Source organism: Ammospiza nelsoni, chromosome 9 (genome assembly GCF_027579445.1).
Source record: "Ammospiza nelsoni isolate bAmmNel1 chromosome 9, bAmmNel1.pri, whole genome shotgun sequence".
Taxonomy (NCBI): domain Eukaryota; kingdom Metazoa; phylum Chordata; class Aves; order Passeriformes; family Passerellidae; genus Ammospiza; species Ammospiza nelsoni.
This window is the reverse complement of record NC_080641.1, coordinates 35358774-35378113: the sequence shown is the minus strand read 5'-3', so window position 1 is coordinate 35378113 and position 19340 is coordinate 35358774. Positions and strand designations below refer to the sequence as shown.

The 19340-nt window shown below is 52.5% G+C and overlaps 1 protein-coding gene across 2 annotated transcripts; it reads left to right on the top strand.

Moving 5' to 3' along the window:
* The first annotated feature begins 1105 nt into the window (after nucleotides 1-1105).
* On the top strand, nucleotides 1106-18598 carry GNG12 (G protein subunit gamma 12). 2 transcript variants are annotated; one of them, XM_059478653.1, is made up of 4 exons: nucleotides 1106-1191; nucleotides 8245-8302; nucleotides 14965-15081; nucleotides 17350-18598. In XM_059478653.1, exons 3-4 carry the CDS (start codon nucleotides 14986-14988, stop codon nucleotides 17473-17475), a joined length of 222 nt encoding a protein of 73 aa, XP_059334636.1. In that variant the 5' UTR covers nucleotides 1106-1191; nucleotides 8245-8302; nucleotides 14965-14985; the 3' UTR covers nucleotides 17476-18598. The 2 variants fall into 2 exon arrangements, with proteins under 2 accessions (XP_059334636.1, XP_059334638.1); XM_059478655.1 differs by lacking the exon at nucleotides 1106-1191 and adding an exon at nucleotides 5041-5125.
* Nucleotides 18599-19340: the final 742 nt, after the last annotated feature.

The window sequence follows — 19340 nt, the reverse complement described above, 5'->3', positions numbered from 1 at the left end:
CCTGGGAATCCCTGCCGAGCTCCAGGGAAGCCCGAGGAGCTCCTGCTCAGGTCAGGGGCTGCTCGCTGGAAAATGCTGCGCTATGGGCACACAGGTAGTTCATTAACGCTGGCTAATTAAGCTCTCGGTTAGGGCCGAATGGTGGGAAGCTGCTGCTGCTTTAGCCCACGAGAGGGCAACGCTTCCCTGGCTGGTGGCCACACTCGGGAAAACCGGATTCCTGTGTTTTTAACTGGGAACCGAACCAGGAATTCCTTCCCTTTTATCAGTGTTCCTGATGGTTTTGTTTGGGTTTTTGTCGTTGGGGCGCAATGCAGGACAAGGTCCTCCCGTGCATCCCTGCTCTCCCAGCTGGAATGGCAATCGAGAGGAGCCGGCCAGGCTGGTGATCCCATCTCCTCTCCCATAAAAGCCGCTCTGGAGACAGGCTGGAGCCGGGGCAGCCTGGCAGTGCCAGGGACAGCAACAGCGGGCAAAACCATGGAAAAGAACGAGGAGAGAGAGGTTTTCCTGGTGCTCTCAGGGCAGGGATGCTCCATAGGGACGTACTCTGGGCAGAGGGATAGGGATGAGCGCAGCATCTTCCCCAGTTTTCCTGGAATTTTGTAGAATCCCAGACTGTGAGGGACCTTAAAGCCCATCCCATTCCATGGCAGGGACACCTTCCACTGTCCCAGGCTGCTCCAAGCCCTGTCCAACCTGCCCTTAGACACTTCCACGGATGGAGCAGCCCCATTTCCCCTGGACAACCTTGCCTCTCCACCCTCATTTCCCAGCCCGTCTCCCTCCTGCATCTCCCATGCAGGAGCCCGCATTTAAATTTCAACCCACACCCTCCCCTGCCTCTGCAGACAAATGAATTCCCAGGCGATCAAAGCCCCACAAGCACGGGCACGCCGGGCTCGTTGGGGCAGCAGACAAGTTTTTGCAAATACCACATCTGCCCCTCCCTGACTCCCAAAATTCCCAAATCCTCCATGCCTTCAGCAACCCCTGGAGAACAGCGTGGCCACGCCCACCACTCTCCTGGCCCCGCCCATCCCCGCATGGCCCCGCCCCGCCCCGTTCGGGGCGGGGCGGGGCCATGCGGGGATGGGCGGGGCCGCTTGGGATGGAGGCGGGGCTTGGCTCGGTGGGCGTGGCCCCCGCTCCCGCTCCGGTCGCCCGTGGAGACACCGGGAGCGGCGCTCGGTGAGTACCGGGATCGCCCGGGACAGGGGGGTTCCCACCGGGAACAGCGAGCTCCGCCACCCGGGACAGCCCGCCCGGCCCCGCGGGGGCAGCGGGGAGCGCCGGCCCGGCCCCTGCGGCCGCGGGGCCTGGCGGGGCGGGCCGGGCCCGAGCGGTGCCTGGCGGCTTTTGGGGTGGGTCTGGAGTTTTTTGTGGGGTTTTTTAAGCGGTTTTTGGTTGTGCTGAGAGGGGGTTCCCGGCGGGTGTGGTGTGGTTCAACAAGTGGCACGGGAGTGAGGGAAAAGCTGCTTAATTGTGTAAAAATTTGTGTGCTTAATTAGGCAGAAATAATCCTAAAATAGGCAAATTTTTTCTTCCTTTCCTTCTCCTTCCCGCCTCCTTCCCTGCTGACCTTCCCCGTGGCACCGATGGACACCCAGAGCTGGCGGCTCCGACTCCACGGGGGCCGCCCCAGCTTTCAGCTAAATCCTTTCCATTTCCCCGATTTTAGCATTGCCAGCCCGTGGGTTTTCCTTGGGATCGCGGAGCTGTGCCTGGCGGAGGAAGTTTCCCACGTGCGGGGAGTTGTGGGCTGAGTGTGGGAAGGAGGCTAATTAGTGGGAAGCGTCATTATTCCAGGAGGTTTCGTGTTGATACTGCGATTACACACCCTGTTGCAGTAATAGGATTGCTGGGAATCATGGAATTGCAGAACATCCTGAGCTGGAAGGGGCCCACACGGATCATCGAGCTCAACTCTTGGCATTTTTTAGTTCCTTTAGTAACTTTAACATTGAGATTCTCTATTGCAAGCTGGAGTTCTTTACATTTTTGGGAGTGGGGGCAAAGAGGGTTTTGAGTGTATATTGTGGTTTTAGCCTGGTGTTTTTAGGAAGGAGCTGTGTCAGGAGGGGTTTAGGTTGGATTGTGGGAAAGGTTCTTCCTGCAGGGGGTGGTGGGCACTGCCCAGATCCCCTGGGAATGCCAGGGCTCAGGGTGACATTTTGGGGTTGTCCTGTGCAGGGCTAGGAGCTGGACCTGATGATCCTCATGGGTCCCTTTCAGCTTAGGACATTCCGTGATTCTATGACTTAATTAGTGTGGCAATTGCAAAGTGGCAAAATGGAATTCCCGGGTGATTATCTGGGGTTTCAATTGGCTCGGAACCCCCAGGATCAGGGACACTTTTACTTGTGTGTGTTTGTCTGGGGTGTGAATTGGTTCAGAAATTCTGAATTGGCGCAGTTCTGGGAGTGGAGGGTGGGCAGTGGACAGTGGCAGGATTTTGTGCTGCTCGGTGCCACTAAATGAGCTTGAGGGATTAGTGTGGAGTTAATGACTCCTCAGTGCCGTATTCCATCCCGGCAGGGATGCACCACAGCATTTGGGGTCTCTCTAATCAAGGAGCAATCAATTCCAGAGAGGAACAGTGGTGCTCTGGTGCTGAGGGCGAGCTCATTCCATAATCACCCAGCTGGTGGGGGATTTTCCCTTGAAAGATTAAATTCTCCTCTTGCCCTGGAGGAGTTTCTTGGGCTCCCAGGCAGCAGAACAGCTGATCTCTCCTGTCTTGCTGGTGTTAAATCAAATTACTGAGTTGTGCTGTAGGTTTCATTGCAAATATAATGTGATAGCTTTTTTAAGTACTGAAAGTTCTTAAGGTTTTAGGTTCTGTTGATAAAAAGACTCGGAATATTTGAACCAGATTCATGACACGGTAGAATTATGGAATCCCAAATGGTTGGGGTTGGAAGGGACCTCAAATCCCACCCAGTGCCACCCCTGCCATGGCAGGGACCCCTCCCACTGTCCCAGGGTGTCCAGCCTGGCCTTGGGCACTGCAGGGATCCAGGGGCAGCCACAGCAAAGCTGGGAATTCTATTCCCACCCTCACAGGAACAATTCCTAATTCCCAGTATCCCATCCACCCCTGCCCTGTGGCAGTGGGAGCCGTTCCCTGTGTGCTGTCTCTCCCTGCCTATTTAAAACTCCCTCTCCCTCCTTTTTCTGTGGCTCCACCGTCCCTGCAGGAGCTGCTGGGAGATGCTGAACACGACATTCTGGGCTGGGAAGGTGCTCATTCCTCGGCCCCAGCTCCCCAAGCCCAGTGTGTCCCTCTGTGGCCGTGCTCTGTTGTGAAAGCAGCCCCACATTGCTGCAGAGCTCCGTGCTCAGCCCCGTAAAGGCCCAGCCTTTGCCTTTGTGCCCTTTGCCGGAGCAGAGATCGCGGCAGGGCGGAGGGAAGCGCTTCCAAAGGTTTGCAGTTATCAGGGAAGCACAGCGCAGCCCTGGCCCAGGCACGGGGCCGGGTTCCTGGGAGGATTGAGTTGCTGCAACTCCCTCTGTGCTTGCACAAACGCTGGGGAAGGGGCAAGGCTGCTGTGGCCTGGCACAGAAATACCCCTGAGCAGGGCAGGACTGGGAGTGAACTCCGTTAACTGGGATGGAGCACCCCCAGTGCCTGAGAGTCATCATGGACTCAGTTTTTCTTGGGAAATGGGAGCTGCAGATGTGTGGTGGCTCCTGGGATTGCTGCTCTGCTGGAGCTGTGCAGCTGCTTGGTGAATTTTGCACTGTTGCACAGTTGGGGCTCGTTTTCATAAACCTCAGAGCTCCCCCTGCACTCAGTGTTGGGAGCTCTCGGTCCCACACCATTTCTGAACTCAGGAATCACCTGGGGGGAGTTTGGAAGGGTGAGACTGCACTGCTGACATGAAAAAAAAGACAGAGAGTTGGAAAAAAAGCAGAAAGTTTCCATTCTGTGTTTTGCAAGGATTGATGAGAAAGAGCAGAGGCTGTGACAGCAGTGCTCAGGGGTGTGCTGGGATTCCCCATGGGATTTTAGGGAGAGGGGTAGAAGCAGGAGGGTGGGGGAGCAGTGGGGGTACCCATGGGAGCTGGAATGTGGTGGGGTCCATCCAGCCCCTGGGGAGACACATGGCTGTGGGGATCCAGCACTCCCGGGGGACCCAGCAATCCCAGGGGATCCAGCACTCCTGACTGGGGAGCTGCTGAGCCCCTTCCAGCCAGGTGTCCCTGGGGAGGAGAGGATCCACTCCTGGATGTTGTGGTGACACCCCTGCAGAGCTGCCCCCAGGACAGGAAGGACCTGGAGCTGCTGGAGGGGGTCCAGAGGAGGCACCAGGATGGTGCCAGGGATGGAGCAGCTCTGCTGGGAGGAAGGCTGGGACAGCTGGGAGTGTTCACCTGGAGAGGAGAGGCTTTGGGGTGAGCTCAGTGTGGCCTGGAGGAGCTGCAGGAGAGGTGGAGAGAGACTTTGGACAGGGATGGAGGGACAGGACACAGGGAATGGCTCCCACTGCCAGAGGGCAGGGATGGATGGGATATTGGGAATTAGGAGTTGTTCCTTGGGAGGGTGGGCAGGCCCTGGAATAGAATTCCCAGCTTTGCTGTGGCTGCCCCTGGATCCCTGGCAGTGCCCAAGGCCAGGCTGGACATTGGAGCTGGAGCAGCCTGGGACAGTGGGAGGTGTCCCTGCCGTGGAAAGGGAACAGAACAAGATATTTAAGGTCCCCTTCCAACCCCAGCCATTTGGGATTCTATGGAAGCTGGGGCCTGGGGTTCAGTGTGCCCCAAATCCCAGCTCCCCGGCTGGGGCTGGATCCCAGCTTTGGGATGTTCCTGGACACCAGCAGCTGAGTATTTTTAGTTGTGTTCCTTTGAATATTTGGTAAAACAGGCAATGTGTTTATATTCAGCTTCCTGTGTCCGTATCAGCGTCTTGGCATGTGCTGCAGTTCCAGGGGGAGGAGGGAGAGGGAAGAAAGTGTGTTGTGAGGGTTATTTGTGCTGCAGCAGCTGAGGCTGCTGGGATCAGCTCCTTGTTTAAACACTGGCCTCAGCTCAGGCTGAGCCAGCCCTGCTCCCCTTTGTTTACCCCCTTTCTCTTCCCGTCCCTCTCCCATGGATTTCCAGTCGTGCTGTGCAGGGACAGGTGAGTTTCTGGCACCCTTTGCTGTGGGTGTTTGATCTAAGCCCTCCTGCCCTGCTCTGAGGAGCCCTGCCTGTGCAGGGGCTGTTCTCCAGCCTGGCTCTCAGAGGTTTGGAGGTGGAAAAGCCCCTCTCAGTCCTGCTGGGAAGGGAGCAGCCTGCATTCCCAGCCTGCACTCCCAGCCTGCTCCCTGATCCAGCTGCTCTGTGCCATCGCCCCTTTGCTCTGCAGAGCCATTCCCCGTGCAGAGCCACTGGGAGCTCACGGGGAAGGTTTTGTCCAGTGTTCCCATCTAAAGGAGGGTTTTCTTTGTGCCCAGCCACCCCCAGAGCCCATAACCAGGAGGTTTCCTGGTGCTGTAAGCTGAGGAGGGAACATTCTCCCTCCCAGTTTCCAGCAGAATTCCAGGGGGATGGACCCTGCCCTTGCTGCCTGAACCAGGGAAACATTGGGGTGGTTATCGTAGAAAGGGAAAAATAGGGCAGGTTTGGATGAGATATTAGGGATAAATTCCCCCCTGTGAGGGTGGGCAGGCCCTGGCACAGGTGCCCAGATTTGCTGTGGCTGCCCCTGGATCCCTGGCAGTGTCCAAGGCCAGGCTGGGCACTTGGGGACAGTGGGAGGTGTCCCTGCCATGGCAGGGGGTTGGGATGAGGTGAGCTTTGAGCTCCCTCCCAACCCAAACCTGTCTGTCATTCTGTGGTTGCTGTGAGTAGTTCTGAGCAGATCCCAAATTACATTTTCAGCTCTGTTTGTAGCTTCAAGCCCTCTCCCAAGGTCAGGGTTTTTGGTCTGAGCTTGGAGCTGGGATAAGCAGAAAGTGTCCCTGACTTCTGTGGGACAGGGACCATCCTTTTCCCAGCTCAGTCTGGTTGACATTGCAAGGGATTCCTGCTGCAGAGCAGGGATGCTGCAGCTGGAGCTGGAACTCCTGCAGAGCAGGAGGAGCTGGCTGGTGCTGCCAGCCTTGGCCACAGGGACTGGGACCCATGCAGCTGTGGAATTTCCTCAGCCCACGTGCCCTTCCCTGATTTATTCCTTCCCCAGCAGCGAGTGGAGGCTTTTGCAGGGGGTGCATTACTGCAGCCTCAAACTATGCCAGCAATGCTGCCTTTGTGGGGGTTTATGAGTGGCTTGATAGGAGCTGTGATTAGGCAGGAGCAGCAGTGTGGCTCTGGGCTGGAGGGCAGCCCCAGGAGCTGGAATCACTGCTCAGGTGCACTAGAGGTGGGCTTGGGCTGGCTCATCCCTGGAGCTCTCTCCCAGCCCAAACCATTCCTGCTTGTTGTGGCTGTGTTTGCTTCCCCCTCAGGATGCACAAGCCAATTTAAAAACTCTTCTTGTTTTTCCCTGGCAGCGTCCAGGGGGTGTGAGCAGGTTGGGATGTCGCACAGATAAGCAGAGGAGCAGCTTTTCCATGCCAGCTTTGATTTTGTGCAGCAGTCACACGTCCCTGGAGGAGGTTACGTGTCACATTTATTTATTTTGGTTTCCTTGCTGGATGTGGACAGGACAAGCCTGGCACGGGGACAAGGACTGTGGCAAGGCAGACTGTCCTTAGCACAATTTATTTTCCTCCTCCACACAGTGATTAGAGCAGCACTTGTTAAAAGTGTGATCCCGTTTCCAGCACGGGAAGTGGGGTGTGATTGTAATGGGAACACTGCCCGTGCTGCCTGCTGCAATCTGAAATGCAGGGAACTCTCAGAACTTTGGGCCTGTGAGCCAAAGCTTGGAATTAAACCCAGGATTTGATCTGAGACCTTGGGAAAGGCTCCCAGACTGAGGTGCCAGAAGTAAGAATGTGGATTTATAGTTTAAACCAGAGACATGTTAGCTAAATAAAAGAAGTTCAGAGTTTTAGAGTTCAAGAGATAGTAAAAGTAATTACAGAAGTAAACAAAGAGTTTAGAATGCAGCACTGTAAGTTTGTGTGCCATAACATGATTGGCTAAAAGAGCTTACACTGTAGCGTGAGTCCATAAAACAAAATATTTAAAGATTGAGTCAAAACATAAATATCCTTGTTGACAGTGTTTTATTAGTCAATAACTCCTTAAAAAGTCTTATAACTAAGGGTCTTGAGACCTTCTAAACCATGTTGTAATGATTTGAGCCAAATTCCCCCTTCCTGCCTATGCAGAAGACAAGAAAAACAAACCAGATCATCCAAAACAATTCAAAAGTCCTGTCTCTAATTCCTCCTAAAATTCCCAAAGTAAATTACCACAGCTGCCTCCTCGCTCAGGGCCATCCCTGGGGAATTTCAGGTGGGTTTTTGCCTCCTCCTTCCCTGGGAATGAGGGCAGGGATGGCTGTGGTGGGCACGGAGCAGTCCCAGGGCTGGGTGCCAGGGCTGCAGCACCCCTGGCAGTGCAGGCCGGATCCATGCCAAAGGCTGAAATCCCAGATCCGGCCATGCCCTGGCTGTGCCAGCTCAGGAAGTGCCTCTGGTCCCAGTTCCACGCTTAAGGATCGAGCCAAAAACATCAATATGGGATAGCTGCACTGGGAATGCCAGGGGCATTGCCAGCCCCTGGTGGATTGGGAGCTGCTGGAAGCTGGCACAGAGCTGGGTGTGACTGCAGGGATTGAGCAGGGTGAAGGGAAGGGTGATTTTATTTGTAAATCCCTCCCTGCTCCAGCTCTCACCCGGCTCCCATCACCTGATGGCTCCAGCACCCTCAGGGGCTGGGGCTGGGGAGGAGAAGGATGCAGGAGAGCTCAGAGCCCTGCCAGGGCCTGGAGGGATGTGAGGGCTGATAGAATGGCAGGTTTCTCTGTGGCTGTGCAAGGCCTGCACAGGGAATGTGAGCTCTCAGATTTGTTTGGGCACTGATTTACACCCAGCTGTGAGGACACATCACTGCAGGCTGACAGCTCCAGGGTCAAAGGAATCCTGGAATGGTTGGAAGGGACCTTAAATCCCATCCAGTCCCACTCCCTGCCTTGGGCAGGGACACCTTCCACTGTCGCAGGCTGCTCCAAGTTTGAGGTGGATTTTCCAATCTCAAAATATTGTTTTTGTAATTAGCATTAAGCCACAAGTGCCAACCCCCCCCCCAGCTCTGGCTTCCTTGAACAGTGAAATCCTTATAACTTTGATTTTATTCTTGTTTCAGGATCATTACACCGATAAAATCAAGGCAAGCTGGACACGGAGCAGGTCTGCCTATGTAGGTGAGTTTCCAGTCCACTCTGGTTCTTTTATTTCATGCAAAACACGAAGCAGCATGACAGGTCCCAAACCCTGGTGATTTAATTTTATTCCGGAGCAGAACAAATATAAAGACCTTGGCAGGACTGCTGACACTTTTCACCTCATTATTTTAACTGCCTGACTGCTTTTGGGTTGGATTCAGGGGGCAGGAAAACCTGCTTTTCCCACAGAAATTAAGCTTTTCCTTGTTTATTCCCCTGATAAGAGGGAATTTCTTACCAGCCTGCAAATCTTCATCACTTGTGTCTTTGCTGTGCTACACGTGTTTCGTTTGACCATCAAAAAATGCAAATTATTCTATATTCCCCCCCATCCTTAAAAACAGGCACCTGGATAAATTCCTGCAGCCAAGGAGGGGGTGAAATCCTTCCCACCTCCCCAGTTCCTGGAGCTGAGCCCCGTGGGGCTCTCCCCAGAGCATCCCAGGCTTTATCTGTGCCAGACAAAGAATCTGCTGAAGGTCACAGAGCCTGGGGCCAGGCTGGAGCTGCCAGCACAGCCCTCTCCTGCTCTGCAGCCTGATTTTCATGCAGCTCAAAGTCTCTTTGCAAATGTCTCTTTGGAGTTTTCCCTCCTCTCCCTGTGGGGAGGAACAGGGACCTTCTGTGCCCTGCAGTTCATTGCCTTTTCCAGTGTCTTTAAAATAACACTGCTCAGATGTTTTTCAAAGTAACCTTGATCTAAAAGCCACTTTTTGTGTGTGCTGAAGGTACAAAAAGTGAAGTCAGGAGAAATGCAGAGGAAAGCAAAAGTAGGTTTTTCCACTGCTCCTCTCCCAGAATGTGCACTGGGTTTGACAGAATCCCACAGTGGGGGCTGCCTTTGGAAATCAAAGGGAGCTGCAGCCCAGTTTGATCAGCAGGATGGTGCTGGAATAACTTAAAAACAGGAGGCCATGGAGGAGCACGGCCTTAATTAAACACCCAGAACACCAAGTCCAATTGAAGATCTTGGGAGTTGTCTGTTTCCTTTCATTTCACATCATTAAGGGTTTTAATCCCCAATTAAGACACTGGCAGCGTTATTTATAATTAAAAAAAAAAAAAGGATCTCTAGTGTAAAATCTCTCAGTAGTCTCAAGTGTAAATTCTCTGAAGGAGGAAACACCACAAATGGATGTTCTGTGCTTTAGGGGGCTTTCATTCTGTGTTTGCACTGACAGCAAACCAGGTGGATCTGCCACAATTCCCAGTTCTCATCCAGCCTCTCTCCAGGAGGGGATGGCAGCAGAGCTGGGCCTTGCTGGGCCTTTTCTGCTGCAAAATTGGCTTTGAAATCTGAGCTGCCTGAGCTGCCCCAGCCCCTTCAGCTGTGCTGCACCCCAGAGCAGCCCCATCCTCCCCAAAACCTCTGCAGGTCCTGCAGCTGCCAGAGGCTCCAGCTTTCCTTTTCCCGGGGCAGGATCTTGTCTGGGGAGGATCTTCCTTTCTCTCACCAAACCTAAACTTTTTCTAATGCATATAAGATATTTGTGCCTGTAAATCTCACCTGAATCCTGCTTAAAAATCCAGTCCTGCTTAAAAATCCAGCCCTTCTCACCTGCTCAACCAGGGAGCTGCTACTCACAGCTTGGTTTGGGGTAGATGTGGAAAAATCCTTCTTCTTCTTGATGGGAGCAGGGAGGTCGTGGGTGGCCCCTGTTGCCATTTTTCCTGTGGAGTTTGCACTGTGGGTGTTGTGTTCAGTCTGCAGAGGGCAGGAGTGGCCCGGGGTGCTCCCAGAATTCTGTGGAATTTGTGTCTCCACTTGTCTCTCTGCTCGCTGTGTGGGGAGTAAGGATCGTGGAATTCCAGAATCTGGGTTGGGAGGGACCTCAAAACCCATCCAGTGCTCCCAGAAATCTATGGACTATGGCACCACTTGTCTCTCTGTGGGGAATAAGGATTGTGAAATTCCAGAATCTGGGTTGGGAGGTCCCTCAAAGCCCACCCAGTGCCACCCCTGCTGTGGGCAAGGCCACCTCCCACTGTCCCAGGCTGCTCCATCGTGGCCTTGGACCCTTCTAGGGATGGGACAAAAGCACCATCAAGAGAGAACTGACCCAAAAGCATCTGGAGTCCCTGCTTTGCTCCACCCTCAGTGTCCTGTTTTCCTGCTGCCCAGGTCCATTTCCATTCTCTCTGGCAGGAGGAGAAGGTTCCAGCCCCGGAGCTTCCACTGGGTGTCAGCACGGCCCCGCTCAGAGCCCTGGGCTTTCCCCTGGGCTGCTGGGAGGAAGAACCAGGCAGGCAGCGTGGCCGGGGCAGGGATGGGCTGCTGGGCTGCAATTCCTGCTCCCTCCCTTCCCTCCTTGCCCAGCAGGAGCAGTGGGACGTGCCTGCCTGCTCCCAGTGCTCCCAGTGCTCCCAGTGAAGGTGCCAGTGGGGATGGGATGGCACCCGGCCTTCCCAGAGCCTGTGCTGCAGGCACGCAGCTCAAGGTGCTCCCCTCCACACAGCCCTTCCACTCTTTTTCCACCCTGAATAATCATCCATTCTTCCCAGGTCCTTTCCAAGGTCCTTGGGCCTGCCAGGGCAAGGCAGCTCCTTGCTGGGGAGATGCAGCAGCTCCATTTGGGTTTCAGGTGGGCAGGGACACCCCTTGGGTGCTCCTTTGTCCCTCCTGCAGGGCTGTCAGGGGCTCTGTGCCTCTGCCACCCTTCCTGGCTCTCCTTGTTCCAGGTGCTGCTGTGCTCGGGGTGTGCAGGACCAGGGGGACACCTGAGCTCCCACTGCGCCTCCAAATCCTCTGCAGCACTTGGGCTGGAAACAGAGCCAGGCACAATGAGGTTCCTCCAACACATTCTTCCACTGGAGGCCTGATAAATCAGAGATCAAAACTGGGGAACGTCCCGATTCCAGAAGCTGGTGCTGCTGCTGTGGAATTGTTTCAGCTGTTGCTGTGGCCGGTTGTGCTCCCGTGCCTGCTCAGAGCTGAGCTGTTCATTCCTGCCCCCACCTTCAGTGCCAGCAGTGGCCTCCTGGCTTGGACTGGGAGCACTTTCAGGTTCTGCAAGTCCCGACAAAGCCTGAGCTCCCAAGGGTGCCCTGTAGGAAAACCAAGCCCAGCGTTCAAGTCCTGACCGGCCCCCGCAGGGCTCCTGGGAGGGGATCAGTGCAGGGCACCCTGAGACCAGGGCAGCCTCACCCCGCTCCTGCCTGCTCCTGGAGGGGCCACGGGGGCCAGCACAGCCTCTGCCATCACCCCTGCTCCTGCCACCCCTCCAGGGGCCGCTGGGGCTCCTTCTCCCTGTTCTTCATAGGGATTTCCCTCAGCTTGGTGCCACTCCCTGCATCCCCTCTTCCTCCTCCCAACACCTTCCTGCCCGACAAATCCCTGCATCTGCAGAAGCAAAATTTTATTCTTTTAATTCCTGTGAGCTCTGGGGGATGTGAACTGCTACAAGGGGCAGCTGGATTTGGGGTTTTGCTGGTGTTGTTCCCACATTGTTTGCAGGGTGGCAGCTGAAGGATGAGAGCATGCCAGGGAGGAGGGAGGGAGCAGAATGGCAGCAGCCAGAGCCTGTGGTGGTGGTGACAAACCAGACCCAGCTTCAAAGTCTTCCAACAAACAGCAGGAAGTTTGCAGGACTGGAAATGGTCACTTGGAAACCTGCAGCACTCGTGGTGGAATTACTGAAACCTCGAGCTCAGGGCTGGGAATGAGCTGGGAGCAGCAGCTCTGAGCTTGTCCAGCTCCCTGTTTCCCTCTTTTCCCCCCATTCCTGTGTATCTTAGAGAAGTGGGATCATTCCCAGGGTGGAGATTGTTTCTGGTTTATCGGGCAGCAGCATCCAGACATTTCCGGGCTGGAGCTGCTCCAGCCTGGATTCCATGGAGCAGCTCCATGGATTCCCAGGGACCTGCAGGGTGTGCAGGGCCAGTGGGACATTTGGAACACCCCGTGTCCTTTTCCTGCCCTTTCCCTGGCGAGTTTGGCACGTCCATCCTCCTTCCCACCCTGCCCAGCCGGGCTCCAGTGGCTCTGCAAGGGGAGAGCCCTTTGGAACCTGCATTTGCAGGTCAGCTGTAACTTTAGATCCCTGCTGGCAGCCCTGGAAAACAAACCAGGGGCTGGAAAACCAGGGCAGGAAAACCAGGGGCTGGCAGGGTGTTACACTTGGAGGTGCTGTCCTTGTCACTGGTGTTGGTTTGTGTTTTGCCCAGCCTGCTCTGTTGATCCAAATTCTGAGTTATTCACCTCAAAATCTGCTTTATTTCAAAGAAGCAGTTACAAGACACCTCTGAGGGTTTGCCCTGCTGCCAGCCAGGCTCTGCTGCTCCACTAGGAGCTGGCTGGGTGTAACTGGAGCAAACTGGGAGCTGTGTTCCAGGCAGAGCTGCTGGGATTTCCAGCAGATCCCCAGCCCTGCGTGTGCAGGGCTGATTTAATTACCTTTCCCTCAGCAGGTGCCTCACAAGTCCTGGCTCTGAGAGAGTAAATAAGACAGTCCAGAGTTTAATTATCCCACTGGAGCTGGGCTCTGGCAGGCAGCCCAGGCGGATCTGGGGATCTGCTGCATGGCAACCTCATTACCCAGAGCCTGGGGAAAGAAATGGGGCAAGGCCTGGAAGAACAGGGCTGTTCTCTGCAAGAGGGGCAGCTCCACCTGTCTGCAGGTGTTTTGGGACAGGAAAAGGTGCAGGTGTGGCTGCAGGAAGTGCACTGCAAGTTTCCTGTGCTTTTCGCTTTCCCTGGCAGTGTGGCTGGTGGGAATCCTCCTGCGCAGTTTGCAGTGGGTGAATGAGAAATAAACCCTTCCCTGGCAGGGCGGGCAGGCCTGGCACAGGTGCCAGAGCAGCTGTGGCTGCCCCTGTGTCCCTGGCAGCGTCCCAGGCCAGGCTGGGTGGGTTTGGAGCCCTGGGACAGCGGGAGGTGGCCCTGCCATGGCAGGGTGGTGCCAGAGAGGCTGCTCTGGGTCTGATCCTTTGTCTGCTTTTAGGCTCTGAGTCAGGCCCAAGGGGGAGTTGCAGCCGTGCCTGCAGCTGCTCTGGGCTTTGGGAATCTCTGTCCCCACCAGCCCGGGCCCTGCTCAGCTGTGTCACACACAGGGGACCGAGCTTGTCACCAGTGTCCCCACAGGGAACCCCTCCTGCCTGAGTCACAGCAGGAAATCCTGCAATGCTTTGGGCTGCAAAGGAGCTGCAACCCCCCCAGTGCCACCCCTGCCAGGACAGGGACACCTCCCACTGTCCCAGGTGGCTCCAAGCCCTGTCCAGCCTGGCCTGGATCACCAGCCACGTTTTGGTTTAGGTAGCGAACAGAAAAACTTGTTGAAAATTCATTTTATGGTGCATTTAGCACAGAAGGAGGAGCTGGGACACACCAGAGATCCCAAGGGAAGGTTTTGGGATGGGGGAGGCTCCCAGGGCTGCCTGCTGAGCACCAGGGATCATTTCCTAGAAATCAGAGCTGTGCCCTCTCCAAATGAGGGATTGTTTCTTCAGGGAGCAGCTTCTCCTCCTGGCAGATCCTCCTGGCCCAGCAAACCCTGCCCATGGCTCTGAACCCCACGTTCTGCAGAATTCTGGCGCCTCCAGTTCAATCTGGGGAGTCCTGGGGTGCCCTGGGAGAAATCCCATGGCTGCAGCAGCCCAGATGCATTGCCAGAAGCTGGGAAGGAAAACAGATTTATGGGCAGCTGACCTAGTTGCTGTAAATCTCCCTGCAGAAGAGGTTTAGTAATCTTAGGAGGGCTATTAAAGCTCCTGTTTGTTTGGAGATGGGCAAACGCAGCAATTTAATTTTCAAATCTTACGGTTTGGCTTGTTTTGGTTTGGTTTGTTTTTTTCCAACCATCTCATTTATTAACAAAGCTAAGCAGCTGGGAAAATAAGCACTGGAACTTTCCTAAGGAGGTCAATCCATGTGGGGTGGGAAGGGATCCAGAGACTCCAACAGCTCCAGTGGCAAAAGGGGGTTTGGGGCTGGGGAGGGAAGGCTGAGTGTGGCCTTTCCTCAGTTAAATGAGAGAATAATGGTGTATCTTTTAATTCTGCAACTTTTTTAACCTAAAAAAAAAAAGGTAGGAAAGTTGGAGGAATCAGCAGCTCCTGAACTGCCCTCTCAGAGCTGCATTTGTTACTGGACAAAAATGAATTGCTGTGTGTTGGGTTTTTCACACTGCAGGTTTTGAATGTTGTGAGGGGAAACTGCAGGGGCTGGATGGGACTTTGGGCTCCATTTGTGGTGGATTTGTGCTTTGTGTCCTGGTGAAACAGCTCCTTGTTATCCCAGAGAGGGATTTGGGTCTGCATGGGCAGGGTTCCTGTGGAACCCAGCAGTGCCTGTTGGAGTTTCCTGCTGGGAAAATTCATTTTTGATCTCAAGGGGCTCCAGGAGAGCTGCAGAGGGACTGGGGACAGGGATGGAGGGACAGGACACAGGGAATGGCTCCCACAGGGCAGGGCTGGATGGGACATTGGGAATTGGGAATTGTTTCTGGGCAGGGGCCGGGATGGAATGGAATTCCCAGAGCCTGGATCCCTGGCAGTGCCCCAGGCCAGGGTTTGGAGCACCCATGGATCTGCAGGGGGATCTGTTTCACTGCAGGAAAGGAGTTTTTGGCTGCCTGTGTGTGTGTAGCAGCGGTTCAGGGCGCTGTGCTGCCTGCTGCAATAACAACCCCTGTGTTTCCCTGCAGAGCCTCCCTGCCCCTCTGAAAATGTCAGGCAAAACAGCCACCACGAGCAACAACATCGCCCAGGCCCGCAGGACCGTGCAGCAGCTCCGCATCGAGGCCTCCATCGAGAGGATAAAGGTGAGCTCAGGGGGGTTCTTCCTCCTCCTCCTCCTCCTCCTCCTCCTCCTCGCTGCAGGACAGGGACGTTGCACAGTGTCTGTGTGGGTCTGCTGTCTTTGTGCACCCACAGCTCAGTGTTTGCCCCCTCAAAGCTCAAGAATTCCAAATAAATAGCAATAAATAATAACAAATAATAGTTAATAAAAAGAAATAATAAAAATAAATTTATTAATAAATTATAGTAAATATCAATAAGTAATAATAAATAATAAATTATATTAAATAATAATAAATAATAATAAATTATAATTAATATTAGTGAATTATAAATAATATGAAATAATAAATAATTTAATTTATTGATACTTAATAATAATATATAAACATAATAATATATAAATAATGTAAACAAAAATAATATATAAATAATGATATATAAAATATATAAAATATATATTTTAATATATATAGAAATATATATTTACATATATATTAAAATTATATATATAATATTTTATATATTTATAAAGTATATAAAATTATTTATTAATAATAAATAATAAGTTGTAGTAAAACAATAAATAATAATAAATAATAGTGAATAATAAATAATAATAAATAATAATAAAATAATAATAAAATAATAATAAATAATGACATTTATTAATAATAATTAATAATTAATAAACACACTTCTTGTAGATAATATCCCACCCAATATCCCATCTGGCAGTGGGAAGCTGTTCCCCCTTGTCCTGTCCCTCCAGGAGAGATGAAAATCCCCCTGGAATTATTTTGAAGCCCTGTGGGAAATGGATTTGTAGAGAGTTCTTAAAGCCTGACAGAAGGTTCACATAGTGTGGATTTGTATGTAAATGTTGAGATAAGAAATGTTGATTTAGAAATGGAATAGGATAGAAATTGTTGAGAGAGAAATGGAGCTAGAAACAAGTTCTAAAGGGTGGTTTTGTAAATAAGACTAGATACTTTGGAGAAATAGAATTATGAAAGATGGATCATGAGGATGATTTTAGATTATTTGCTTTAAGGTATTTATGGTATGGTAGAAGTTGACAGGTGAAGAAGCACTTAGGATGTACTGTAGTTGGCAAGGGCTGGTTTGTGATGATGGTGGTGTGATGCCCCTCCTGTTTGCAGAGTCCTGTGGGAGCAGCTGGAGCCTTTCCCTGCCTGGTGTCACAGCAGCCCCAGGGAGCCCAGGCTCCATCCTTCCCCCCATTCCCTGGGGATCACACCAGCAGACAGAGCCCTGCAGAATGAGTGCATGCCCAGCACCTCTCCCACCCCACGAGGCTCCCTCCCAGCCCTGAGCCCCATTTTGGAGCCATTCCCATGGCAAACCCCCTTTGTGCTGATTTCCAATGCCCTGAGCCCCATTTTGGTGCCATTTCCATGACAATCCAAACCCCATTTTTGCTGATTCCCTAAGCCCCATTTTGGTGCCATTTCCTTTGTGCTGATTCCCTGTGCCCTGTGCCCCATTTTGGTGCCATTCCCATGGCAAACCCCATTTTTGCTAATTCCTCAGCCCCATTTTGGTGCCATCTCCATGGCAAACCCCATTTTTGCTAATTCCTCAGCCCCATTTTGGTGCCATTCCCATGGCAAACCCCATTTTTGCCGATCCCTGTGCCCCATTTTGGTGCCATTCCCATGTCAAACCCCATTTGTGCTGATTTCCGTGCCCCATTTTGGTGCCATTCCCATGTCAAACCCCATTCTGTGTTGATTCCTCAGCCACATTTTGGTGCCATTCCCATGGCAAACCCCATTTTTGCTAATTCCTCAGCCCCATTTTGGTGCCATCTCCATGTCAAGCCCCATTTTTGCCGATCCCTGTGCCACATTTTGGTGCCATCTCCATGTCAAGCCCCATTTTTGCCGATCCCTATGCCCCATTTTGGTGCCATTCCCATGGCAAACCCCATTTTTGGTGATTTCCGTGCCCCATTTTGGTGCCATCTCCATGTCAAGCCCCATTTTTGCCGATCCCTGTGCCCCATTTTGGTGCCATCTCCATGTGAAGCCCCATTTTTGCTGATCCCTGTGCCCCATTTTGGTGCCATCTCCATGTCAAACCCCAATTTTGCTGATTCCTCAGCCCCATTTTGGTGCCATCTCCGTGTCAAGCCCCATTTTTGCCGATCCCTGTGCCCCATTTTGGTGCCATCTCCATGTCAAGCCCCATTTTTGCCGATCCCTGTGCCCCATTTTGGTGCCATCTCCATGTCAAGCCCCATTTTTGCCGATCCCTGTGCCCTGCAGGTGTCCAAGGCCTCGGCTGACCTGATGCTGTACTGTGAGGAGCACGCCAAGAAGGATCCCCTGCTGATGGGCATTCCAGCCTCCGAGAACCCCTTCAAGGACAAGAAAACCTGCATTTTGTTATAGGGCAGGCAGGGGCAGCTCCTCCTGCCCAGCCCCTGGGCCAAGCACCAGCGCTCCCCCAGGTACCTGCGCCCCGTGGGCACCCCCTGAGCTCCCCAAGGCATTCCTGCTGCCCCTGTCCCCCTTAGGAGCTTTCTGCCTCTCTGTCCTGGCCAAGGGAATGGGCTCCAGGGTCTCTGCACTGCACGGGGGGTCCTGGTGGCATTTGCCAACTCCAGCACGACCAAAGTTGCCTGAGCTTTGCAGACAAAGCAGAGCTGTGGAGACCTGATGGAATCACTGGGTTTACATTTTATAAAATTATGGATTTTTTGGTTTTGTTTTTGTTTTGGGGGGAGGGTGGGGGGTTGTGCCTGGCACCTGTTTGTGCACAGGCACGCCTAAAGTGCATTTTCTAGCAAAATCTACCTTGCAAAATGATTGTAGCAGCTGCTGGGGAGCTCCAGGGAGCTCTGCCTCAGCCTTCCTCCTGCTGGCCTCTCATCCCAGGGCTTTCAAAGGATAGAGATGGGAATCAGGGATGCTTTCCCTGCTTTCTCTGAGTTGGAAAAGCAGAATTTCCACCTTGGATTCTGCTGCGTTTTTTCTCAAAAAACCACCTGTGTTAGTATAAAACACATCCTCAGAGAGATGAGAAAAGAAAGAGAGGCTGGAAGTGCCCTGGCAGAGCTGGAGGAACGCTGCCCTCGCTCCCAATCCCAGCTGGGTTCTGAGCAGGGAGTCAGAACTTGACTCATTTTTATAAAAAAATCCATTTTTAAACAGGAAAAATGCCAAATTAGCTCCAGCTTGTGGTTATGCATCTATAATTGAGGGCCTTTCCATCTAGTATATATTTTATATATACACATAATAAAAAAGTCTTTCTCTGTGTGTGTATGTGTAGATATATAAACTTTATATATTAACAGCAAATTTTGAAGGGTTCAAAAATAATCTTGCCTTCAGCTGGCTGCAAATGCCCTCCTGTGCAGGCAGCTGAAGGCATCTGCTAGAACCCTGCATTTCTGGGAGGATATCTGCAGAATTCATGAACCACTTGTCATTTATGTTGCACATTTGTCATTTCTATATGGAATTATAGACCCACTTTTGATAGAGAATAAAAAAATTCAACTTTGCTTGACAGATCTCTTTGGCAGAGCCCCAGAAATCAGCCTGACTGAGAAACCTGCTGCTTACCCTCTGCTTGGCTGCCAATTATTTTTGTAATCAGGGTATTTTTCTAGTGGCAGGTGATAAAACCCAACACCGTGGCTCTGCACTAATTCCTCCTCACTGTTTCTGTGTGTGTTTGTCACAGCCCTGGTCACAATTAATGACTCTGTTAATTGCTCAGCTGGGGCTGAGGGGATCCAGCTGTGCCCAGCTGCAGGGGGCTCTGGGCAGGGAAGGGGCCCCGTGCTGTTGGTGGCTGTTTTCCCAGGAATCTGGGAAGAAATTGGGATTTTCTTGTTTGGTTTGAGATCCCTGGTGGGGCTGCAGGGATGTTTTGGTGCCTGCCCTTGAAGCTCGTGGCAGGGTGCTGAGCCAGATGTGAGATCCTACCTGGAGATCCAGCACAGCTGCCCAAATCTGACGATGTTTAATCCAGGGATTCTTGGTAAAGTTGCCATTTTTAAAATGCAGTGTACACTGAAATCTGGAGTGGTTGTGTTTGCACTTTGTTTTTTGCCATCAATACCCCCTGAAGGAACAGGGGTTGTAAAATCTGGGGAATTGCAGACTCTGCCCTTGTATATTATTTTTTAAAAAGAAATTAAACCATTGCATCCGCAGGTGCTGGGAGAAGCCTGTGGTGAAACCCCACCACGGGGCATCACTGGGCTGCCCCTCTTGTCCTTGGCCAAGCTGGCTGATCTGGGGAG